The 22,815-nt window shown below is 43.1% G+C and overlaps 1 protein-coding gene across 2 annotated transcripts in view; it reads left to right on the top strand.

The window, feature by feature from the left end:
* The first annotated feature begins 766 nt into the window (after nucleotides 1–766).
* The window catches only part of LOC144695069 (pantothenate kinase 1), a 77,318-nt gene continuing 55,269 nt past the window's right edge, over nucleotides 767–22,815 (top strand). Inside the window, exon 1 of one of the 2 annotated variants that reach the window (XM_078565981.1) lies at nucleotides 767–1,083. In XM_078565981.1, the coding sequence (XP_078422107.1) occupies nucleotides 906–1,083 (178 nt within the window). In that variant the 5' untranslated portion in view covers nucleotides 767–905. Of the gene's footprint in view, nucleotides 1,084–2,233; nucleotides 2,517–22,815 lie in introns of those variants that run through there. The other variant, XM_078565982.1, reaches the window with a different exon arrangement.

Below are 22,815 nucleotides of genomic sequence, written 5' to 3'. Positions count from 1 at the left end.
TTTAGGCATGATTATTAGGTAGGTTGGGTGAACATGGGCATTTAGGGGCAATTATTAAGGGTGGGTAGGTGGGAAGGGGTATTTTAGGGAGTAATTATTAGGGTTGGGTTGGGTGAACAAGGAGTATTTTAGGGGTAATTATTAGGGCTGGGTTGGGTGAACAAAGGGTATTTTTGGGGTAATTATTAGGGCTGGGTTGGGTGAACAAGGGGTATTTTAGGGGTAATTATTAGGGGTGGGGTGGGTGAACAAGGGGTATTTTAGGGGTAATTATTAGGGGTGGGTTGGGTGAACAAGGGATATTTTGGGGTAATTATTAGGGGTGGGTTGGGTGAACAAGGGGTATTTTAGGGGTAATTATTAGGGGTGGGTTGGGTGAACAAGGGATATTTTGGGGTAATTATTAGGGGTGGGTTGGGTGAACAAGGGATATTTTGGGGTAATTATTAGGGGTGGGTTGGGTGAACAAGGGGTATTTTGGGGTAATTATTAGGGGTGGGTTGGGTGAACAAGGGATATTTTGGGGTAATTATTAGGGGTGGGTTGGGTGAACAAGGGGTATTTTAGGGGTAATTATTAGGGGTGGGTTGGGTGAACAAGGGATATTTTGGGGTAATTATTAGGGGTGGGTTGGGTGAACAAGGGGTATTTTAGGGGTAATTATTAGGGGTGGGTTGGGTGAACAAGGGATATTTTGGGGTAATTATTAGGGGTGTGTTGAGTGAATAGTTCTGAAGCTGGGGATGGGGAAGCGCAGTGCGCAGGCGCGGCTGGCTGGCTGGCCGATGACGTCAGGCGGAGCCGGGATGACCGCTTGTGACCCCGGGAGCGCGAGCGGCCGCCAGCAGCCGGAGCTGAGTCCGGAGTCCGGACACTGACCACACATACCGGACACAGGCCGGAGCATGGACACGGAATCTCGGAACCCGCCCCACGGGGCTCCGGCCCAGCCCTGCGCCAATGGTCTGCAGAACGGCTTCCACCCGGGGCCCAGCAGCCGCAGCCCGGAGCAGGAGCACGGATCCCCCGCTAAGAAATGTCGCATCCGCAGGAGGATGGATTCGGGCAGGAAAAACAGACCCCGTAAGTAGCAGGAGTGGGGCAGCGGTGTAAAGCTGCTGAATGAGCTGGGGGCTGGCCTGCAACTGTAGAGGTCTGTACATTGTCTGGGCGCAGGGTTTAGGGGGTGACAGTGAGGGTGAAGGGGCAAAGGGGGTGAAGGGGCAAAGGGGGTGAAGGGGCAAAGGGGGTTGAGGGTGAAGGCACATGATGAAAGGATGAGGGCAAAGAGGGTGAGGGTGCAAAGGTCAAAGAGGTGAGGGTGAGGGCGAAAGTGGGTGCAGGGTGGAGGGAGTAAAAGTGCAGGGCAAAGGGAGTGAAGGGCGCAGGTAGTCGAGGGCTTTGAGTGAGGGTGTGGTGCGGGTGAAGGGAGTGAGGGTGTAGGAATTGAGGGTGGGTTTGAAGGGGTGCAGGGCGCAGGGGGTGAGGGTGCAGGGCGCAGAGGGTGAGGGTGCAGGGCGCAGAGGGTGAGGGTGCAGGGCACAGGGGGTGAGGGTGCAGGGCACTGAGGGTGCAGGGTGCAGGGGGTGAAGGCACAGGGGGTGAGGGCGCAGGGGGTGAGGGCGCAAGGCGCAGGGGGTGAGGGTGCAGGGTGCAGGGGGTGAGGGTGCAGGGGTGAAGGCGAAGGGAGTGAGGATGCAGAGAGAAGGTGCATGGTGGAGTGAGGAAGGGCTCGGGGTGAGGGTACAGGGCAAAGGGGGTGAGGGTGGAGGGAGGTGGGGCGGCGCAGGTTAAGATGATGGTGCGCAGTGAGAGTCTGTAATGTAAGATGATGGTGTAGATGTGTAACTACAGATTTGTCATGTGTGAACTGAGAGCTTGGGTTATTCACTTTACGATCACAAAGATCACAGCATCAGCTACATCGCTGTGTGGCACAAAAGAGTGGGAAATATCCTGCGGGTATTTACTGATGGATAACTATAGTTGCTCTTCACCTCTAGTTTGTGTGTGTTGTCAGTTGTTTTATTTGGTGCTATAGTCCAATCCCCGTGAATGAGATCGCTATGTTATTGCTGCGATCCTTGAACGTAGTGTCTTCCTGCAGCGCTGATTTGTCTGATTGGATAGTGTCTCCTCAGGAGCTTCTGGTTCGTTGTGAGTAAGCACTGGTGACTTCGTAAGCCGACCGTCATGGCCAATAAAACCACTGCATGTAAAGTACACCCACTTGACACTCAGGGAAAAGGTAACATGATTCCTGCTGAAGTGCAAGAACCAGTTTCCTGGTCCACTTTATATTTACGCATAGAATATTTGTAAATGTGGAATATAATTATATTACTCATTCATTTGCCACATTTGAGCTGAATTCACCTTGCAGCCCATTTGCTGTTTTGAGACTTTTAAAAAAAGACTTGCTGGAGTGACAGCTTACTGTGTCCTGGGCCTGCTAACAATTCTAATTGTAATGAAGCTGAAAGAAGATATGAAGTGGAAAGAAGCTAGAAAGCCATGTAAGTAACTTGCTTTAACACTACACATTAACTTTCAAAAGGGAATTGGATAAATACCTTAAGGGGCTATGGGGAAAGGGCATGGGAATGGTACGGATTGGATAATTCTTCCAAAGAGTCGGCACAAACATGAAGGGCCAAGCGTCATCTTCCTGTGCTGTATCATTGTATGAGTTTACTAGTCTAACCTTGACAGTTAAATTATAGCAGGCGATTTATTATTGCACAGAACCAGCATTTTTGCTGCACCCAGGAAACAATTGGGATACTCGGGTAGGAAATCAGGCAGTAAATGTCAACGCTAACAGGATTTGCCATGAAAATTGCTTTGTGACTTGCCCCAAATGTGACAATATAAAATAATGGGACGGATGGTCAACAGTAAACCTGAGGGTTCTCTGTACTATAACAGACTCAAAGGTTTGATATTAAACAGCCCTGGATGTGAAAAAAAATCAAGGATAGAATTGAAAAGGAGAGAAATTATGTTAATTTGTCTCGAACCTTAGAGTATGATGCACAGTTCTGGCTTATTTATTATAAAAAGGATTTAGAGACAATGAATAAGGCACAAAAGAGGTTTACAAAGATGATTCGAGAATTGAGAGATTTTAAGTATCAGGACAGACTCTGTTACTTTTCTGTAGAAAAAGGAAGGATAAGGGATGTCCTGGTAGATGTCTTTAAAATTATGAAAAGGCTTGATAGGGTAGACGAAGTGAAGACCTTCTCACTTGTGTGGAGACCAACACTGTGCAACCTGTTGTCACAAGTAATAGTTGAAGTGAATAGCATAGATGCATTTAAGGGAAAGCTAGGTAAACCCATAAAGAATAAAAGGTTATGCTGGGAGAATGTTTGTGCAGAGCATAAAAACCAGCATAGATCAGTTCTGCTGAACGACTTGTGAATAATCTGTGCTTGTAACCCTACATAAATGGAGGACCATTCCTTACTTACCTCATTGACTCCTTTGAGGCACTGGCATGCCAAAAGTTAAACCCTGTGATATTGTATTAGCCTTTTGGAAGGCATTTGCAAAGTTCCGCACAAAAGTTTATTATTTATATTGAAAGCTGTAATTCAGGACATATCTTATGTACAGATAATTTGGCTGAAGAGTAGAAAGCAATTAGATATTTAAGGAATTATGCTGTTTTGGGGGCAGTCGAGGGTGGGGGTAAAGTACAACGTGCGGTGTCCCAGGGATTGGTGCTGAGGGCCCACTTACTCTTTCTAATTTACTGTAAAATGGTCACATTTGTAGATGATGCTAGACAGGCAATGGAATTGGAGGAGACAGCTCACAAATTACAATAGGACTTAGTGGGTATGAATGATGGCAGATCAGACAATGCAGAAAAGTTTAAAGTGCTGCCTATAGGAAAGAATAATTGGTGACACATATTCTATAAATCATGTTGAAATAACTAAAGATGAAGTTGAAAGTGACCTCTGAGGCTTAGTAAATTTGCTGCTCAACATATCCAACCAACACGGACCTCTCTCACTGGAATCAGTCTAGTGGTTTTTCCCAGCACCACCCCTGGTGCCTGACCATCTTCCTTCTATCTTACAGAGTCGCAATTAACAAAGCTAATAGAATATTGAAGTGATTTACTTTCTCATGAGAACTTCACAAAATGCCATTCAGATATATACTTTTTTTTAGGTGCTAATCCTGGGCGTGTTGTACTTTCTGTTAAAACACTTCTGAATTGAGGGCTTTCTAATGCTTTATCTTTTTTGCACCAATTTTTGCCACCTTTCTAAATGTCTGCTATCAGCAATTAATAGGTGGGTAAAAACAAATGCCCATTGCAAAATCTAATTTGTGTAAATAGAAACAAATTAATGACAAATGGCTTATGAAAATAACAAAAATAAAAACTTGGATTTATGTAGTGCCTGTCACAACTCGAAGACGTTCCAAAACAATTCTCAGCCAGTGAAGTACTTTTGAAGTCTAGTCACTATTGTAATTTAAGAAATGTGGCAGTAATTTTGTGCTCAGCAAAGCCCCACAAATGGCAATGTAATAATGACCAGATAATTTGTTTAGTGAAATTGCTTGAGGGATAACTAGCCAGGACACCAAAGAGAACTTACCTGTCCTTCTTTGAAATCATGCCATTGAACCTTTTATGTTTATCTGGAATTAGCACTAAACTTGAGAGGATTCTCACCACCACTGCACAGGTCAGATCAAAACTGTGCAGTCCTTCCACATCCAGTGATAAATGGTGGTGGATACTAAACAACTAACCAGAGGAGGAGGCTCTTCAAATATCTCTAGCTTCAATGATGGGGGAGCCTTGCATGAGTGCAAAAGACGAGGCTGAAGCTTATGCAGCCATCTTCAGAGGTGCAAAGTGGATGATGCATCTCCTGAAGTCCCCAGCGTCACAGGTTCCAGTCTTCCGCCAATTTGATTCACTCCACGTGATATCAAGAAAGGTAAAAGCACTGGACACAGCAAAGGCTATGAGCCCTGATGACATCCTGGCTGCAGAATTGTGCTCCAGAATGAGCCATGTGCATAGCTGTTCCAGCTACTCCTTAATTCTAATCATTGTGTTCACAATGTCTCATCACCCACACTGAAGTCCTTTCTTCCTTCTGCTTTAAAAGTCTTTTATCAATATTTCTCCTCCTGTGCCAGTTTACCTGTCCTTTCTAAAGGCCTTATTGCCTAGAACATTTAGCTTGGAGTCATCAGCTTATTGCTATTTTCTGTAATGGGGCTACTACGCCAGATTCTTAATTTAAATTTCTGCTACTCGCTCCCTCTTATTTCTTAAGCTGTGTGCATTTGTACAGAACTCTTATTTGGTTAACTGGCCCAACCCTGCCCATATAACCTATGAGCATACTTTTCACACTTAGACTTATCATAATTTTTGATGCTGATACTCTATACACTGCCATATAGATAATTTAGGATATGCTTTTTTATCACTGCTACTTTCTTTTTAACAGCTATATTGTTATAACCTCTTCTGTTCCTGGATTATTTGTTATTTATCACCCTTTGCACTTTGATCTTTGCTCTCTTCAATTCTTACTCTTATCTTTAGGTTGCTATTATTCCTGCCTGAACATTCCCCCTGCTCTTTAACCCAGTAAAAGTCCTTTCCACAGCTCAATTTCTTTCCTCTAGGATTGTGCCTCAGCCTAGATGACATCCTTTCCATCCCAGCAGTACAGTTTCTTGTCTGTGTTGATGTCAGCATCCTACGAAATAGGATTCCTTTGTCCTACACCAGTCTTTCAGCCATGCATTCACTTTCCTGATTTGTTTATCCTTAGGTCAAGTAGCACTTGGGGATAGAAATTTGGAAATTTTCACCCTTGACGGTCTGCTCTTTAATTTAGCTCTTAGCTACTGATGGCTGGGATATCAGGAGAAACAACCCTGTTTATCTGATTATGTAAGAACAGAAGAAATGGGAGTAGCCCATTTGGCCCCCTCAAGCCTGCTCTGCCAGTCAATTGAATCATGGCTGATTTGATGTGGCCTTAACTCCACTTTCCTGCCTGTCTCCCATAACCCTTGACTCCCTTGTCAATCAAAAACCTGTCTAACAGAATTACAAATTACAAACACTAGTGACCCTCTTAGAAAAGAAATTCCTCCCCATCTCCATTTTAAATGGAAGACCCTTTATTTTTGAAACTGCGTCTCCTAGTTCTAGATTCCCTGACAAAGAGAAACATCCCCTCAGCACCACCCTGTCAAGCCCCACACGTTGACACATTGGTGGAGTGACCCCTTGTTAAATGTAGCAGGAAGACAAGGGGGGAAATTAGTATTTCATGCCTGAGCAGAGCATTCTGTATTGTAGCTGCATGATGTGGGAGCTGGTGGACCCCATTGTAGTTCCTAGTGACCACATCTGTAGCAAATGTTGGTTGCTCGAGGAACTCTGGCTCAGATTTGATGAGCTGGAGTCTGAGCTTCGGACTCTGCGACATATCAGGGAGGGGGAGAGTTACCTGGACGCTGTATTTCAGGAGACAGCCACACCCCTTAGATTAACGACCTTAAATTCAGCCAGTGGTCAGGGACAGGAGGGTGTGACTATGAGTGAGACAGGTAGAAGGATCTAGGAAGTATCACTGCAAGAGCCTCAGCCCTTGCCCTTATCCAATAGGTTTGAGATTCTCGCTACCTGCGTGGACGAGAGCAGGGACTGTAGGGAGGATGAGCAAACTGACCATAGCACCGTGGTATAGGGTGCCATTCAACTGGGGGGAGAAAAGAGAAATGTTGTAATCGGGGATAGTATAGTTAGGGGAATAGATACTGTTCTCTGTAGCCGAGAGTATGATCTCATGTGGGATCGAGAGTCCCAAAGGCTGTGTTGCCTATCTGGTGCCAGGGTTAAGGATATCTCACCTGGGCTACAGAGGAACTTGGAGTGGGAGGGGAAAGATCCAGTTGTCGTGGTCCACGTAGGTGCCAACAATATAGATAGAACGAGGAAAGAGGTTCTGCTGAGGGAATACGAGCAACTAGGGGCTAAATTAAAAAGCAGAACCAAAAAGGTAATAATCTCCGGATTACTGCCTGAACCATGAGCTAATTGGCACAGGGTCAATAAGATTAAAGAGGTAAATGCGTGGCTCAAAGATTGGTGTGGGAGAAATGGGTTCGAATTCATGGGACATTGGCACCAGTACTGGGGAAAGAGGGAGCTATTACATTCGGACGGGCTCCATTTGAATCATGCTAGGACCAGTGTCCTGGCGAATTGCATAACTAGGGTTGTAGATAGGGCTTTAAACTAAATAGTGGGGGGGAAGGTTCAGTTGCATGGAAATATAAAAAATCAAAGTTTAAGGAGAGGGTAAGAGTGCAGGTTAGTGATGAGGCTGATTGTTACCAAAAAGTGAAAGGAAGGGACAGAGTATGTGAATGCCATATTGCACCAAAGAATCATATAAGAATAGGGAAAATTGACAATGAAGCAAACTTAAAGGCTTTGTATCTGAATGCGTGTAGCATTCAGAATAAAACCAATGAGTTACCAGTGCAAATAGAGATAAATAGGTATGAGTTGGTGGCGATTACTGAGATGTGGTTATAGGGAGAACAGTTTTGGGAGTTGAATATCCAAGACTACTCAGTGTTTTGGAAGGACAGGCAGGAAAAGGAGGTGGTGTAGCTTTGTTAGTAAAGGAAGAGATCAGTGCTATTGTGAAGAATTATATAGGCACTAGAGAACAAGACGTAGAGTCAGTCTGGGTAGAAATAAGAAATAGCAAGGCAAAGAAGTCCCTGGTGGGAGTAATCTATAAGTCCTCAAACAATAGTTCAGCAGTAGGGCACAGTATAAACCAGGAAATACTGGGAGCATGTAAGAAAGGCACGGCGATAATCATGGGTGATTTTAATATGCATATAGACTGGACTAATCAAATTGGCAAGGGTGGCCTTGAGGGAGAGTTCATAGAGTCTATTAGAGATTGTTTCTTGGAGCAATATGTTGTGGAACCAACCAGGGAGCGGGCTATTCTAGATTTGGTTTTGTGTAATGAGATGGGATGAATTAATCTCATAGTAAAGGATCCTCTAGGGAAGAGTGATCATAGCATGCTAGCATTTCAAGTTCAGTTTGAGAGTGAGAAACTTGAGTCCCACACTAGTGTTCTGGAGTTAAACAAAGGTAACTACTTAAGCATGAGGGCAGATTTGGCCCTAGTGGGCTGGGCAGGAAGACTACAAGGTAGGACAATTGATGAACAGTAGCAGCTATTTAAGGAGATATTCAATTCCTCCCAAGTAAAATATATTCCAAAGAGGAAGAAAGATGGTAAGAGGAGGAAAAAGCACCCATGGCTAAGCAAGGAAATTGAAGATTACATAAAGGCAAAAAACTAATGCATGCCAAATTGCAAAGGTCAGTGACAGGCTGGAAGATTGGGAAACTTTTAAAGATCAACAAAGGGTTACTAAAAAAATAATAAAAAGAGCAAAGGTAAATTATGAAAGAAAACTAGCACAAAATGTAAAAACTGATAGTAAAAGCTTCTACAAGTATGTAGAGGAAAGAGAGTGGCTTAAAGTGAATGTTGGTCCCTTGGAGAATGAGACTGGGGAGTTAATAGTGGGAAACACAGAAATGGCAGAGACGCTTAATCAATATTTTGCCTCAGTTTTCACGATGGAGGACACTAGTACCACCCCAATAGTAACAGGTAGTGCAGAGGGTATAGAGAAGGAGGAACTTAGAACAATCACCATCACTTGAGAAATAGTACTGAGCAAACTATTGGGATTAAAGGGTGACAAGTCCCCAGGACCTGATGGCCTACATTCCAGGGTTTTAAAGGAAGTGGCAGTGGAGATAGTGGATGCATTGGCTATAATATTCCAAAATTCCCTGGAATCTGGAAAGGCTCCAGTGGATTGGAATAACGCCCTTATTCAAAAGGGGTGGGGGGGGAGGCAGAACGTAGGAAACCATAGACCAGTTAGTTTAACGTCAATCATTGGGAAATTGTTGGAATCCTTTATTAAGGAAGTAGTAATGGGGCATTTGGAAAGTCAAAATGCAATCCATCAGAATCAGCATGGTTTTATGAAGAGTAAATCGTATTTGACTAATTTGCTAGAGTTCTTTGAAGATGTGACAAGCAAAGTGGATAATGGGGTTCCTGTAGATGTCGTATATCTGGACTTCCAGAAGGCCTTTGATAAGGTGCTGCACAAAAGATTAATACACAAGATAAGATGACACTGAGTTAGGGGTAATATATTAGCTTGGATAGAGGATTGGCTAACCAACAGAAAGCAGAGATTCGGGATAAATGGTCTTTTTCTGGATGGCAAGCTGTAACTAGTGGGGTGCCACAGGGTTCGGTCCTTGGACCCCAACTATTTACAATCTATATTAATGACTTGGATTCAGGGATAGATGGTACTATAGCTAAATTTGCAGATGACACCAAAATAGGTGGGAAAGTAAGTTGTAATGAAGAAATAAATTTACAAATGGATGTGGACAGGTTAGGTGAATGGGCCAAAATTTGGCAGATGGAGTTTAATGTGGATAAGTGTGAGGTTATCCATCTTGATCGGAAGAATAAAAAGGCGACTTATTATTTAAATGGAGAGAAACTTCAGAATGCTTCAGTGCAGAGGGATCTGGATGTCCTCGTGCATGAATCGCTGAAAGCTAGTATGCAGGTACAGCAGGTAATAAGCAAGGCAAATGGAATTTTGGCATTTATTGCTAAAGGAAAAGATTATCAAAATAGGGAAGTTTTGTTGCAACTGTACAAGGCATTGGTGAGACCGCACCTGGAGTACTGTGCACAGCTTTGGTCCCCTTACTTGAGGAAGGATGTAGTTGCATTGGAGAAGGTTCAGAGGAGATTCACTAGATTGATTCCAGAGATGTGGGGCTTGTCTTATGAGGGGAGATTGAGCAGTTTAGGCCTATACTCGCCAGAGTTTAGAAGGATGAGAGGAGATCTAACATCTTATAAGATGTTAAAGAGGATAGACAAAGTAGACGTGGAGCGGATGTTTCCCCTTGTGGGGCATTCTAGAACGAGAGGCCATAGTTTTAGGCTAAGGGATGGCAGATTTAAATCAGAGATGAGGAGGAATTACTTTTCTCAGAGGGTCGTGAATCTGTGGAATTCATTACCTCAGAGTGCAGTAAATGCCGGGACACTGAATAAATTTAAGGAGGAGATAGACAGATTTTTAATTAGCAACGGGTTGAAAGGTTATGGGGAGAGGATGGGAAATTAGAGTTGAGGCCGAAATGAGATCAGCCATGATATTGAATGGTGGGTAGGCTCGGGGGGCTGAATTGCCTACTCCTGCTCCTAGTCCTTATGTTCTTATGGACGTTGAATTGAAGGAATCCAAATAGGGAATGTTGTGAGAGGTGGGCATGTAGCTATTTGGCAGTGAAATAATTGATCATTTAGAGACAAAGATTGAGAATTAGAAATAGGTAATAAGCAAAGATAGAGGGATGTAATGGGATTTTTGAGGGAGGGAATTATGGTGGCAGGTTCTGATGTGAGTGTTCCTTTAACTATCTGTGAGAATTGAGGCGAGGCATAGTTGTGTGATAAATTGGACCAGGTGGGGTTTGATGGGACTGGGGTGTGTGTCAGTGAGAAGATGACATTGGTCCATTCCTAGAAGGGAGTTGTTGGCTAGGCTAGCATTTATTGACCATCCCTAACTACCCTTGAGAAGGCCATCTTTTTGAGCTGCAGTCCATGTGGTGTAGGTACACCCACAGTGCTGTTAGGAAGAAAGTTCATGGGATTTTGACCCAGTGACAGTGAAGGAACAATGAAGGCGATATAGTTCTAAGTCAGGATGGTGTATGGCTTGGAGGGGATCTTGCGGGTGGTGGTGTTCCCATGCACCTGCTGCCCTTGTCCTTCTTGGTGATAGAGGTTGCAGGTTTGGAAGGTACTGTTACCAGTGAAGATAAAACCCTCTGAGATGGCACAATTTCCCAAGTTGATGAGTTGAGTTGGTGCATGGGGCAGATTATCGAGAGAGTTGGGTTCAGAGAGAAAGGAGTGCAAATCAATCATTAAAGGAGGGAATTTAGTTGAAGGTTGAAATTTTTGAGATTGAAGATTAACTTAATTATATTTACAAGGAAGGCGGTGGCACAATGGTAATTTCACCAGGTGAGTAATGCTGAAGCCCAGGCTAATGCTGTGGGGACACAGGTTCGAATTCCACCACAGCAGCTGGTGGAATTTAAATTCAGTTAATAAATCTGGAATTAAAAAACTAGTCTCGGTAATAGTAACCATGAAATCATTGTCGTAAAAACCTATCTGGTTCACTAATGTCCTTTAGGGAAGAAAATCTGCCATCCTTACCTTGTCTGGCTACATGTGACTCCAGACCCACAGCAATGTGGTTGACTCTTAAAGGCCCACTGAAATGGCCTAGCAAGCCGCTCAGTTGTAACTGCTACAAAGCCTACAAAAAGGAATGAAACCGGATGGATCATCCTGGGCACCAGAAATGACAATTGCAACTCCAGTTCAGTTGACCTTTCAAAGCCCTACTTACTAACATCCGGGCGCTTGTGCCAAAATTGGGAGAGCTGTCCCACAGACTAGTCAAGCACCAGCTTGACATAGTCGTGCTTACAGAATCATGCCTTACAGACAATGTCCCAGACACCATCATTACTATCCCTGCATATGCCCTAACCCACTGGCAGTCAGACACCAGAGGTCAAGGCACAATGGTATACAGTTGGGGGGGAGTTACCCTGGGAGCTCGCAACATTGACTCTGGACTCCATGAAGTCTCATGGCATCAGGTCAGACATGTGCAAGGCAACCTCCTGCTGATTACCACCTACCAACCTTGCCCCCACCCTGCTGCTCAGCTAATGAATCCATGCTCCTCCATGTTGAACAGCACTTGGAGGAAGCACTGAGGGTGGAAAGGGTTCAAAATGTACTCTGGGTGAGGGACTTCAATGTCCATCACCAGGAGTGGCTCAGTAGCACCACTACTGGCCTGAGCTGACCAGGTCTAAAGGAGGTAGTTGCTAGACTAGGTGTGCAGCAGGTGGTGACGGAGGGAAAAGAGGAGGGAAAAGCCGACTCTACCTCGTTCTTACCGATCTACCTGTCGCGGGTTAATCTGTCCATGACAGTATTGGTAGGAGTGGAGAGGAAGTCCTGTCTTCACATTGAGAATACCCTCCATCGTGTTGTGTAGCACTACCATCGTGCTAATCGGAGTGGATTTTGAACGGATCTAGCAACTCAAGACTGGGCATCCATGAGGCACTGTGGGCCATCAGCAGCAGAATTGTATACAGCCATATTCTGTGGCCCAGCGAATTCCCCACTCTACCATTGCCACCATGCCAGGAAATAAACCCTGGTTCAATGAAGAGTGCAGGAGGGCATGGCAAGAGCAGCACCAGGCATACCTAAAAATGAGGTGTCAATCTAGTGAAGCTACAACACAGGACTGATTGCATGTCAGACAGTGAAAGCAGCATGCGATAAACAGAGCTAAGCGATTCCACAACTAATGCATCAGATCTAAGCTCTGCAGTCCTGCCACATTCAGTTGTGAATGCTGGTGGACAGTTAAACACCTAACTAGAGGAGGATGCTCCTCAAATAGCCCCATCCTCAATGAGGGGGGAGCCAAGCACATCAGTGCAAAAGACAAGGCTGAAGCATTTGCAATAATCTTCAGCCTGAACTACCGAATGGATGATCCATCATGGCCTCCTCCAGAGGTCCCCAGCAACACAGATGCCGGTCTTCAGCCAATTTAATTCACTCTGCAATATCAAGAAATGCCTGGATACTGTAAAGGCTAGGGGTCCTTACAATATTCCGGCAATAGCACTGAAGACTTGTGCTCCAGAACTAGCTGTGCCCTTAGCCAAGCTGTTCCAGTACAGCGACAACACTGGCATCTACCCAGCAATGTGGAAAATTGACCGGGTATGTCCTGTCCAGAAAAAGCAGCACAAATCCAACCAGTTACCACCCCATCTGTCTACTATTCTTGATCATCAGCAAAGTGATGGAAGGGGTCGTCAACAGTGCTATCGAGTGACATTTATTCAGCAATAACTTGCTCACTGGTGCTTAGTTTGGGCTCCGCCATGGTCACCCAGTTCCTGACCTCATTACAGCCTTAGTCTTGGAGAGAAGAGCTGAGCTCAAGAGGTGTGGTGAGAGTGACTGATCTCAGCACCGATGCAGCACTTGACCGTGTGTGGCATCAAGGAGCTCTAGTAAAACTGGAGTCAATGGGAATTAGTGGGAAAGCTCTCCTCTGATTGGAGTCATACCTGGCACAAAGGAAGATGGTTGTGGTTGTTGGAGGTCAATCATCTCAGTTCCAGGACATCATTGCAGGAGTTCCTCAGGGTAGTGTCCTAGGCCCAACCATCTTCAGCTGCTTCATCAATGACCTCTCCATTACAAGGTCAGAAGTGGGGATGTTCACTGATGATAGCACAATGTTCAGCATCATTCACGACTCCTCAGACACTGAAGCAGTCCTTGTCCCTACGCAGCAAAACCTGGGCAACATTTAGGTTGGGCTGATAAGTGGAAAGTAACATTCATGCTATACAACTGCCTGGAAATCACCATCTTCAACAAAAGAGAATCCCCTTGACATGCAATGGCAATACCATCACTGAATCCCCCACTATCAACATCCTGGGGGGTTACCATTGACCAAAAACTGAACTCGACCAGCCATATAAACACTGTGGCTACAAGAGCAAGTCAGAGGCTGGGGATTCTGTGGCGAGTAACTCACCTCCTGACTCCCCAAAGCCTGTCCATCATTTACAAGGTACAAGTCAGGAGTGTGATGGAATACTCTCCACTTGCCTGGAGGGGTGCAGCTCCAACAACATTCAAGAAGCTTGACACTATTAGGAAATAGAGATAGTTTAAGTTATATTAATATTTGCAAGTGTTAGGAATGAGTTTTAGCTTTAAAGTGTAAACTTGATTTGAATTTCTGTGTGTGTTAAGAAAGTGCAAATGGAGTTTTAGTTTCACCTAAAAAGGGTGCTTGCATTTCTAATGAGGTTTTTTACAACTGTTGCAGCTAAGTCAAACAAACAAGGGTAGAAGAATTGGACTGTTGCCTAGCAACAGGGGGCCAGCGAGTTAGGTCCCTCCCACAGACACACAAGAGAAACAGTTTTGATTTGGAAGCCGTGGAGTTTAGCTGGTTTTGAAGTTGCTGCCAGGAGAGACTGGAGTAAAGAGGACAGATAGCCAGTCTCAAGCTAAGGAAAAAAAACTCAAAATCCAGGGGAGTGGAAGAGGGGAAAGTCGAAAGGAAACCTAGTCAAAGGAAGGTTAGGAACTTGGAAAAAGTCCTGTTAATGAAGTTAAGAGTGAGGGGCAGAGAGAGAAGAGCTCCAAGCTTCAGAGTTAAAGAGACAAAAGCTGCAGAAAGCAGATTTAAAGTGAGAACAGCTTGCAAGAGGCAAGAAGGCGCAAAGAGACAACTGAAGGTCTGCAACTTTTTGCTATGGGCATGTGAAGCAGTGGTACTGTTTTTGGCTGAGTCAATGAGAGAGAGTGCATGGAAGACGGCGTGAATGCATGTGGTGACCACTGCAGCAACTCGCCTTCAACAGCATCCTCCAAACCCGCGACCTAGAAGGACAAGGGCAGCTGATGCACGGGAATGCCAACAGCTGCAAGTTTCCCTCCAAGCCACACACCATCCTTGCTTGGAACTATATTAGCATTCCTTCACTGTTTCTGGGGCGAAATCCTGTAATTCCCTCCCCTACGGCACTGTGGGTGTACCTACACTACATAGACTGGAGCGGTTCAAGGCGGCGGCTCACCACCACCGCCTCGAGGGCAATTAAGGATGGGCAATAAAAGTGCTGGCCTAGCCATAGGTGCTCACATTCCCTGAAAATAATTTTTAAAAAAACAACTTGAGTGTAGAGGGTGTGTGAAGAGAGAGAAACTTTCAGTTGGGATGTTGCAAGGACTAGGGAGGGTGATGGATTGAAGGTTAGGAGGAATGGGTGGGACAAGCTGAGAAGAGGAGTAAGAGGACAGGTCAAGCTGGGCTGGATGATTAGTGCCACATTATTGCTATGGAGGGTAGGACAGAACATGATGGAATATGTACCTGCCTGGGGCAGTTTCCATCAAGGTAGAGGTATCACTATCTGTTCTCCAAATTGCAGTAAGTTTCAGAATGGCAATGATTAAAAGACAAGATTGAAAGCCAGCTGATCATTTTTAAAACATTTTAGCTGTGGTCAGTCTGCATTCCTGAAGGAAACCAGGTTTATTTGCTTCCTCCTCTAAAGATATAAAGTAGATGAAGGCAGGGTTTATGTGAAGATTCCTTTGCTGTTGACAAATTCTGAAGCAACTTCAGGAAAAAGATTTATGTGAGCATATTTTATCTGAAACTCTGTACCTGAAAGATATGATTTTAGACACATTAATGAGTTAACATTCTCACTTTGTTCGTTCTTAGGACTTTGTAAGAGACCAGATTGAAATCAAATTACAGAAGGAGGGGTGTTGAAAGCTCTCATGAAGGAAGAAAAAAGGACTTGTATTTATGTAGTGCCTTTCACAACATCCGTGGTCTAAATCACTTTACAACCAGTGAAGCAGTTTGGAAGTTTAGTCCCTCTTGTAATGTAGGAAATGCAGCAGCCAATTTGTTCACAGCAAAGTCCAAGTAACAGCAATATGATCTATGACCAGATAATCTGTTTTAGTGATGGTTGAGGGATAAATGTTGACCAGGATACAAGGGACAACTTCCTAGCTGTCATTCAAAATAGTACTTTTTTGAACTGAAATTGACAGGCAGACAGGGCCTTGATTTAGTATCGCATCCGAAAGATATCTTCTTCAATAGTGTAGCATTACCTCAGTACCGCCCTGGAGTGTTTTTTCTTTGTGCTCAAGTCTTTCGAGTGGGACTTGAACTCACAAGTATCTGACTCAGAGGTGAGAGTGTTCCCCCTGAGCCACAACTGGGGCTTTAGGAATATGGGCACTGCTGGCAAGGTCAGAATTTATCACTGCCAAGGTTGAAAGTTTTGCCCAATTCAATGAGGTAAAACACGTAATACTGGATCGGCCACCTTAGTGCCCTAGTTAAAAATTTAATTGCATTGTTTTGTGTTGAGATCTCAGTCTGTATGCTTAATCCAACTACATGGGAGAAATCAACACTGGATTCAAATGGAGATGTCTGTCATGAAGCAATCTCAGCATTTGAGAACGGAGTCAGGCCCCTACAGGGCAAGTGAGCAAGCCGCAAAGCCGGTGCCTTCATCAACCCCTCTAATCATGATTTCAAATGTAATATTTGCAATCGGAGTTGCAAATCAAGATTTGGTTTAACTTCATACATGAAACACCACCAACCTAGATGGTGAACAACTGGTCTCCTTTTTGAACACCCATCCATTGAAGCTACGGGAGAACCCATCAATGTTTTGTGCTGTATAATTAACCTAATTTGTTGTATAACAATGTAATGTTGTAACTTAATTTTAATCATCTGTACTGTTGAAATTGTAATTTGTGTACAGTCTCTAATATATTTCCACTTTAAAGACTGAAGCAACTCGAGAAGGTTCAACATCACCTTCTCTGGGCAACTGTGGATGGGCAATAAATCCGGCCAAGCCAATAACCTGTATATTCTGACAAATTATAATAAGGACAGTGTGAGAATTCTATGCAAAATATGGTAAACAATTCACGTCACTTGGAGCAATTATTAATCCCATAAATATCATGGAGATCCAAGTGAAACTTCCAGATTTCCGATTGTATGAGGTTGTCTGTTTTTGAAATGCTATTGCCTAGCTACATAGGTGTGGACGTTCGGAGTATTGATTGATCTCCATCTACATATTTAATCAGCTATCAAGCCTCTCTCTAGCTCCATAACCACCTCTAACACACACACAAGAATTTGGAACAAGGGTAGGCCATTCAGCCCCTTGAGCCTTCTCTGCCATTCGACAAGATCATGGAAGATCTGATTGTGGCCTCAACACCAGTTTCCTGCCTATCCCCCATATCCTTTGATTTCCTTGTTAGTCAAGAATCTTTCTACCTCTGCCTTAAAAATATTGAAGGACCGTGTGTCTACCGTGCACTGGGGAAGAGTGTTCCACAGACTCTCAACTCTGAGAAAGCATTTCCCCTCATCTCCATCTTAAATGGGAAACCCTTATTTTTAAACTGTGTCCCCTAGTTCTAGTCTCTCCCATAAGGGAAACATCCTCTCAGCATCCGCGTTGTCAAGTTCCCGCAGGATCTTGTATGATTCAATAAGATCACCTCTCATTCTTCTAACCTCCAATGGATACAGGCCCAGTCTGTCCAACATTTCCTCATACCAGCCCCTCCCTCCCCATCCCAGGTATCGGTCAAGTGGACCTTTTATAACTGTTTCTAACACATTTATATCCTTTCTTAAATAAGGAGACCAAAACTGCACACAGGACATGGTCTCATCAATGCCGTGTACAACTGTATGAAAACATCACTACTTTTATGTTCAATTCCCCTTGCCATAAACAGCAACTTACCATTTGCCTTCCTAATAACTTGCTGTACCTGCATGCTAACTTTTTGTGATTCATGTACCAGGGCACCCAGATCCCTCTATACCTTGGAACTCTATAATCTCGCTCCACTTTGATAGTTTTCTGCTTTTTTATTCTTCCTGCCAAAGTGGACAAGTTCACATTTTCCCACATTATACTACATCTGCCAAAATTTTGTCTTCTTGCCTAACTTACCTATATCCATTTGCAGATTCCTTATGTCCTCTTCACAGCTTACTCCCTTATCTATCTTTGTGTCATCAGCAAATTTAGCAACTATGCATTCGGTCTCTTCATCCAAATTATTGATATAGATTGTAAATAGTTGAGGCCCCAGTGCTGATTCCTGTGCCACACCACTCGTTACATCTTGCCAACCCAAAAATGACCCATTTATGTCTACTCCCTGTTTCATTAGCTAACCAGCCCTCTATCCATGCTAATACCTTACCCCCTACACCACGAGCTCTTATTTTGTGTAGTAATCTTTGATATGGCACCTTGTCAAATGCTTTCTGGAAATCTAGTACGCCACATCCACAGGTTCCCCATTATCCATGTTACTTGTTACTTCCTCAAAAATCTCCAATAAATTAGCCAAACATGATTTCCCTTTCACAAAACCATGTTGACTCTGCCTGATTGTGTTATCATTTTCTAAAGTCTTGCTATTATCCCCTTAACAGTAGATTCCAGTATTTTCCCTATGACAGGCATTAAGCTAACTGACTGGTAGTTCTTTGCTTTCTGCCTCCCTCCTTAAATAGAGGAGTTGCATTCGCTGTTTTTAAGTCTGATGGGAATTTTTGAAAATCAAAACCAATGCATCTACTATCTCAGAAGCCACTTCTTTTAAGACCCTTGGATGAAGTCCATCAGGACCTGGGGACTTTTCAGCTTTTATTTCTAATAGTTTTTTTAGTGATTATCTGCACCTTAAAAAAAATCAGATTGTACTACAAGTTCAAGTGCACAGTTGTCACTCTCCTGGTCAATGTACATTACTTATGATCATATGTGGCCATCTGCAAATATTTTTTGCAGACTTTAAGACATCATTTTAAAAGCTTCATTCCCAGTGTTTACAGATTCTCAGTTGCCATTTCAGATATATCAAAGTCCGGCATCTTTTGAAATAATGACCTGCATACTTTGCATCATCTCAAACATTTACCTTTTTAAGTGACCTAGTCCAAACTGCTGTTTGTACAAGATCATTCGTTTAAGCATCACTTATGCACTGTGCAGCAGCCAACACAAAAGGCATACTGCTTTGTTTGGTTTAAATGTGTTGCAAAATAAATTGACCTCTTTCTAAATTATCGGCTGTTTACCTGCTCACAATGTTTCAGTCAGGTCACCTTTTGTCAACTCCATTTTCAAATCACAAGATGTAGACCAAAATCAACAAATGTTAACGGCAGTGCCAAGGAGTGGCAGAAATTATTTTGTAGAATCTCTTCAGACACAGTCTTGCTACCTTTGTGATAAATAATTAATGGAACTTTGTTCCTCTTGAGTATTTTAGCTGTCCTGAAGAGTATATTGTTTCAGATTTCTGTAAAGGACTAATTTACAGCATATAACAAACTCACTGAGTTAACAAATGTGGCCTATCCTGATTCAGCATTATTGAATAAATGAGTGTGGAAGTATTGCAGTAGCTAATGGAACTAGTGTACATTTAGACTGCATTATATAAATCTGTAGCTAATAATAGGCTACCTTTGGTGTGACTAAAACGGACCCAATGACTTGTTTGTATGTGGTTCACTCAATATAACATAACGCTTGGGTTGTTGTAAATTGTTCATGTGGAACGTAAGTGGGATAAAGTCACAAGATTTGACATGGTTTCGTTTGTAGTGCAGCTCTTTTGTTATTTCAGTGCCCTTAAAGTAATATGAATCGTGTTATTCCTGTGGTCAACTCGCACCTAACTGGAATTATTCAGAGCAGACCCAAGGCCCAATTTGAGATGGGCCTTGGGTTTCTGGTGCATGTTGTGCACCCTCTGAATATTGTGGGCCTATTAACAAGCCTAAAGGAATTCCTCCCTCAACTTTCAACAATGCCCTACATTGTACGCACAGTGATAAAGAATTATTTTGATAGGTTTTAGCTTAGAATCGATCGTGATTTGAACTCAATTTCAAATACATTCACCTGCACTGTTATTTTTCACTCTAGTGCAATGATGAAACTAGCTTATATCCAGATACATTCGCAGGGGAGGGTGGGGAAGTGAAAGGAGGGGAGGGGGCTGATGAGGTGGCGATGGTGCAGAGTTACGATCAACTTTTCAAAGAGTGGCACAAACTCCCAGGAAATGTGAAGTGAATAATGGTGCACCTCACTTAAGTTATAATTTTGTGAGAACTTTTATACTGGAAAATGAATCCAGTTTTGCTAATGCAGAATTATAATGGCGCAAGCCTCCAGGAAATTCTAGGCCATTATCTTTAAGGAAAATTGTAAGTCCTGTTCTTCTGTGATTACAATTTCCTTGGAATTTCCAGGGAACTGGGATTTTGGTAACATTCTTTCACAGGTGGTGTGATAATTTAATCACTTAACTTCCTCTGAGTACCTCGAGTTTGATGTAGCCAATTTGAAGTTCACATTTCAGCTGAGGAGTTGTTTGTTTTCAATTCAATAACGATACATACCAATGGCGGAAACACTCTAAGCCATCATGTTTGTCACTTATGTGGCTAACTACCAGTTAATTATGCAAGTCTCAGTGCATTAGCAATGATAAATGCAGCACAGAAAACAGTACGAGGAACAGAAATGTGTTCATAAAATTTAGGATTTGCAGATCTGATTCATTTCTTCTGAATAATGTGGCCAGTTGAATTATTTCGAACTGAAGTGGAATCGAGCATGACCACAATGGAGCACTGCAAGTGACTGCTTTAGTGCAACATATTCAATGCACTCTTCCAGCTATTAAAGTGCTGGTGAGTGCAGGGGCCTGAGAGCTGGTTTTGGGTTCAAAATGAATGGGTGGAAGAAATAAAAATGCTAACAGTTTCTAGCAGTGCAACGGTGAGCAGAGTCTGAACAACAGATGAACCGCTTACTGTGCATAACTTCACTTGAAATGCTGCCCCTTTATTTCAATAATTTTTTAGATTCAACGTAATGTAGCTTTCGTCCCCAGTGTGGTCAGCTGGGCAGCACTGCTCAACAGTATAGTCATTGAGTCATCCTCGGGGTAACTTGTTACCCATTCATATGCTAACAGTGTAGTCATTGAGTCTCTCAGGATTTATCCGTATGTTAACTCCTGCAAATTCACAGTGATACAAATCAGGCATTTGTCCTTTAGAAATGGGAAACTGGCACCAAAATAATCTCTCTAAATTATACAATGGCATAGTTTCAGCTGGGTTGTAGTTTTGTTATTTTGAATACTTGCAAAACTGGCTACAGCAGCCTGTAATTAGTGCATCCGATTTCCATTGTATATAATATTGAGACGCTATCGACACTATCCCGTACTTGAATTGTGCTTTCTAACACAACAAACTGACCTACAGCCTTTCAAAGCAGGAGGTGGCAGAGTGGAAATGAATACTGGGCAGATGCTAGGCGAAGAGTTAATGGGCTGTATATGTGAATGCATTTTGGAACAGGTTTTGAGAAGGCTTTTGAAGTTGTGGAAGGATTTAGCAAGTGGGAGAAGTTTTGAGAAGTATAACCTCAGTGCCAGGCCTTAATAGTTGAGAACTCTGTCGCTGATGGTGGTACGGGATGGAGAGGGTATTATATACTACAGTTTGAATCGTATTTGGAGCCCACTATCCTACTATTACACTTTTGTGAAACATTTCAGATGTTTCACTACAGTTGGCTTCATTGTCATCATTAATTCCAGTTATGTACAGATGCTTGCCTTCATAGCATCAACCAATTTTGTTGTTCTTCACACTGGCCTGTTGAGTTTGTTTCAATTGAAACTGCCCTGCCTTTGATTGTCGAACAGAACAACTTCTCTGGTAATGATCGGCTGCCACTTTTTCATGACAACCGTATGAGATCCAGTTGATCCCGAGGATCAATATTCTGGAGGAGTATTCTTTTCCAGAAAGCTCGTGAGGAAGGATAGAAGTGGAACCAGTCTTTACATGCTCTTATTTTCAGAGATACACATTACAAAATATGCACCTCCTAACCCAACCTCAGTTTCATTCTGTTCTATTTATACCACTTTTGAAGACCCCTTAAACTATTTGACAAAGGTACTATTAACTCACTAACGAAACAAACCAAAACTTTAAAGGAAACTTAATAACTCAAACTGTTCCTATTTATAAGAGCACAAATGAATTCCCATTAATAGCCACCACCTGCATACAATTAAACATAATGAATATACAATTAATGGGGATGTCCAAGTCTTTTGATGCTTTGGGCTTCGGGCTGCTAAGGCGTGTACCCTGGAACCTCAAGCCAAGTATGAAATCTAATTTCATGGTCCTAGTAATTATTACCATTCCAAGCTACTGATACTAATATTTTAATGTTTTGATTTAGGATCTTTCAGCCAATGCAAACCCCTAAGTTTACAAATTCAAACAGACATTAGCACAATTAACCGAGAGCATTGTGAACCACACTCCCATGTGGCCCATAGGTTGTAGTTTGAGCATTCATGCTCTCATCAGTTGATGATAACTGATGCATCTCTACTAGAATGTAGTGTACACCTGCAGGGAGTGTTGACACAGGGCAGGTAGATAATTGCATGTTCCAATTTGTCAGGAATGGAATGCAGTAAAGTAACTTTGAAGTAATTTTGGTTCCAATGGCCCTTGGTTCCTGAATCACGAAGCACTACTTTGTTGGAGTATAGTTACATAGCTGCTGACCTTCTGTCATCTTTGGAATTTTACATTATGAATAGAAGATCCATCCAGAGATGGTTCAGGAAGTACGAATGATCTTGGGAGTGCCTGGAAGTGCCCCTACTGCACTTGCTGACAGCCACTGTATTCAAGCTTGAGGCTGACACACCTTGGCATTTGCCACACCAATCCCATATGAATCATCATTTCCTCCCTGTAGTTGCTTGTAGTCCCCCAAGTTCCTATGATCATGAAATTACATGGGAATGCTAGTCTGCAGTCAATTAACATGTTTACCTGAATATTACATTTCTGCCATTTAGTGGA

Source organism: Cetorhinus maximus, chromosome 20 (assembly GCF_964194155.1).
Source record: "Cetorhinus maximus chromosome 20, sCetMax3.hap1.1, whole genome shotgun sequence".
Classification (NCBI taxonomy): domain Eukaryota; kingdom Metazoa; phylum Chordata; class Chondrichthyes; order Lamniformes; family Cetorhinidae; genus Cetorhinus; species Cetorhinus maximus.
This window is presented reverse-complemented; position numbering and strand designations above follow the sequence as displayed.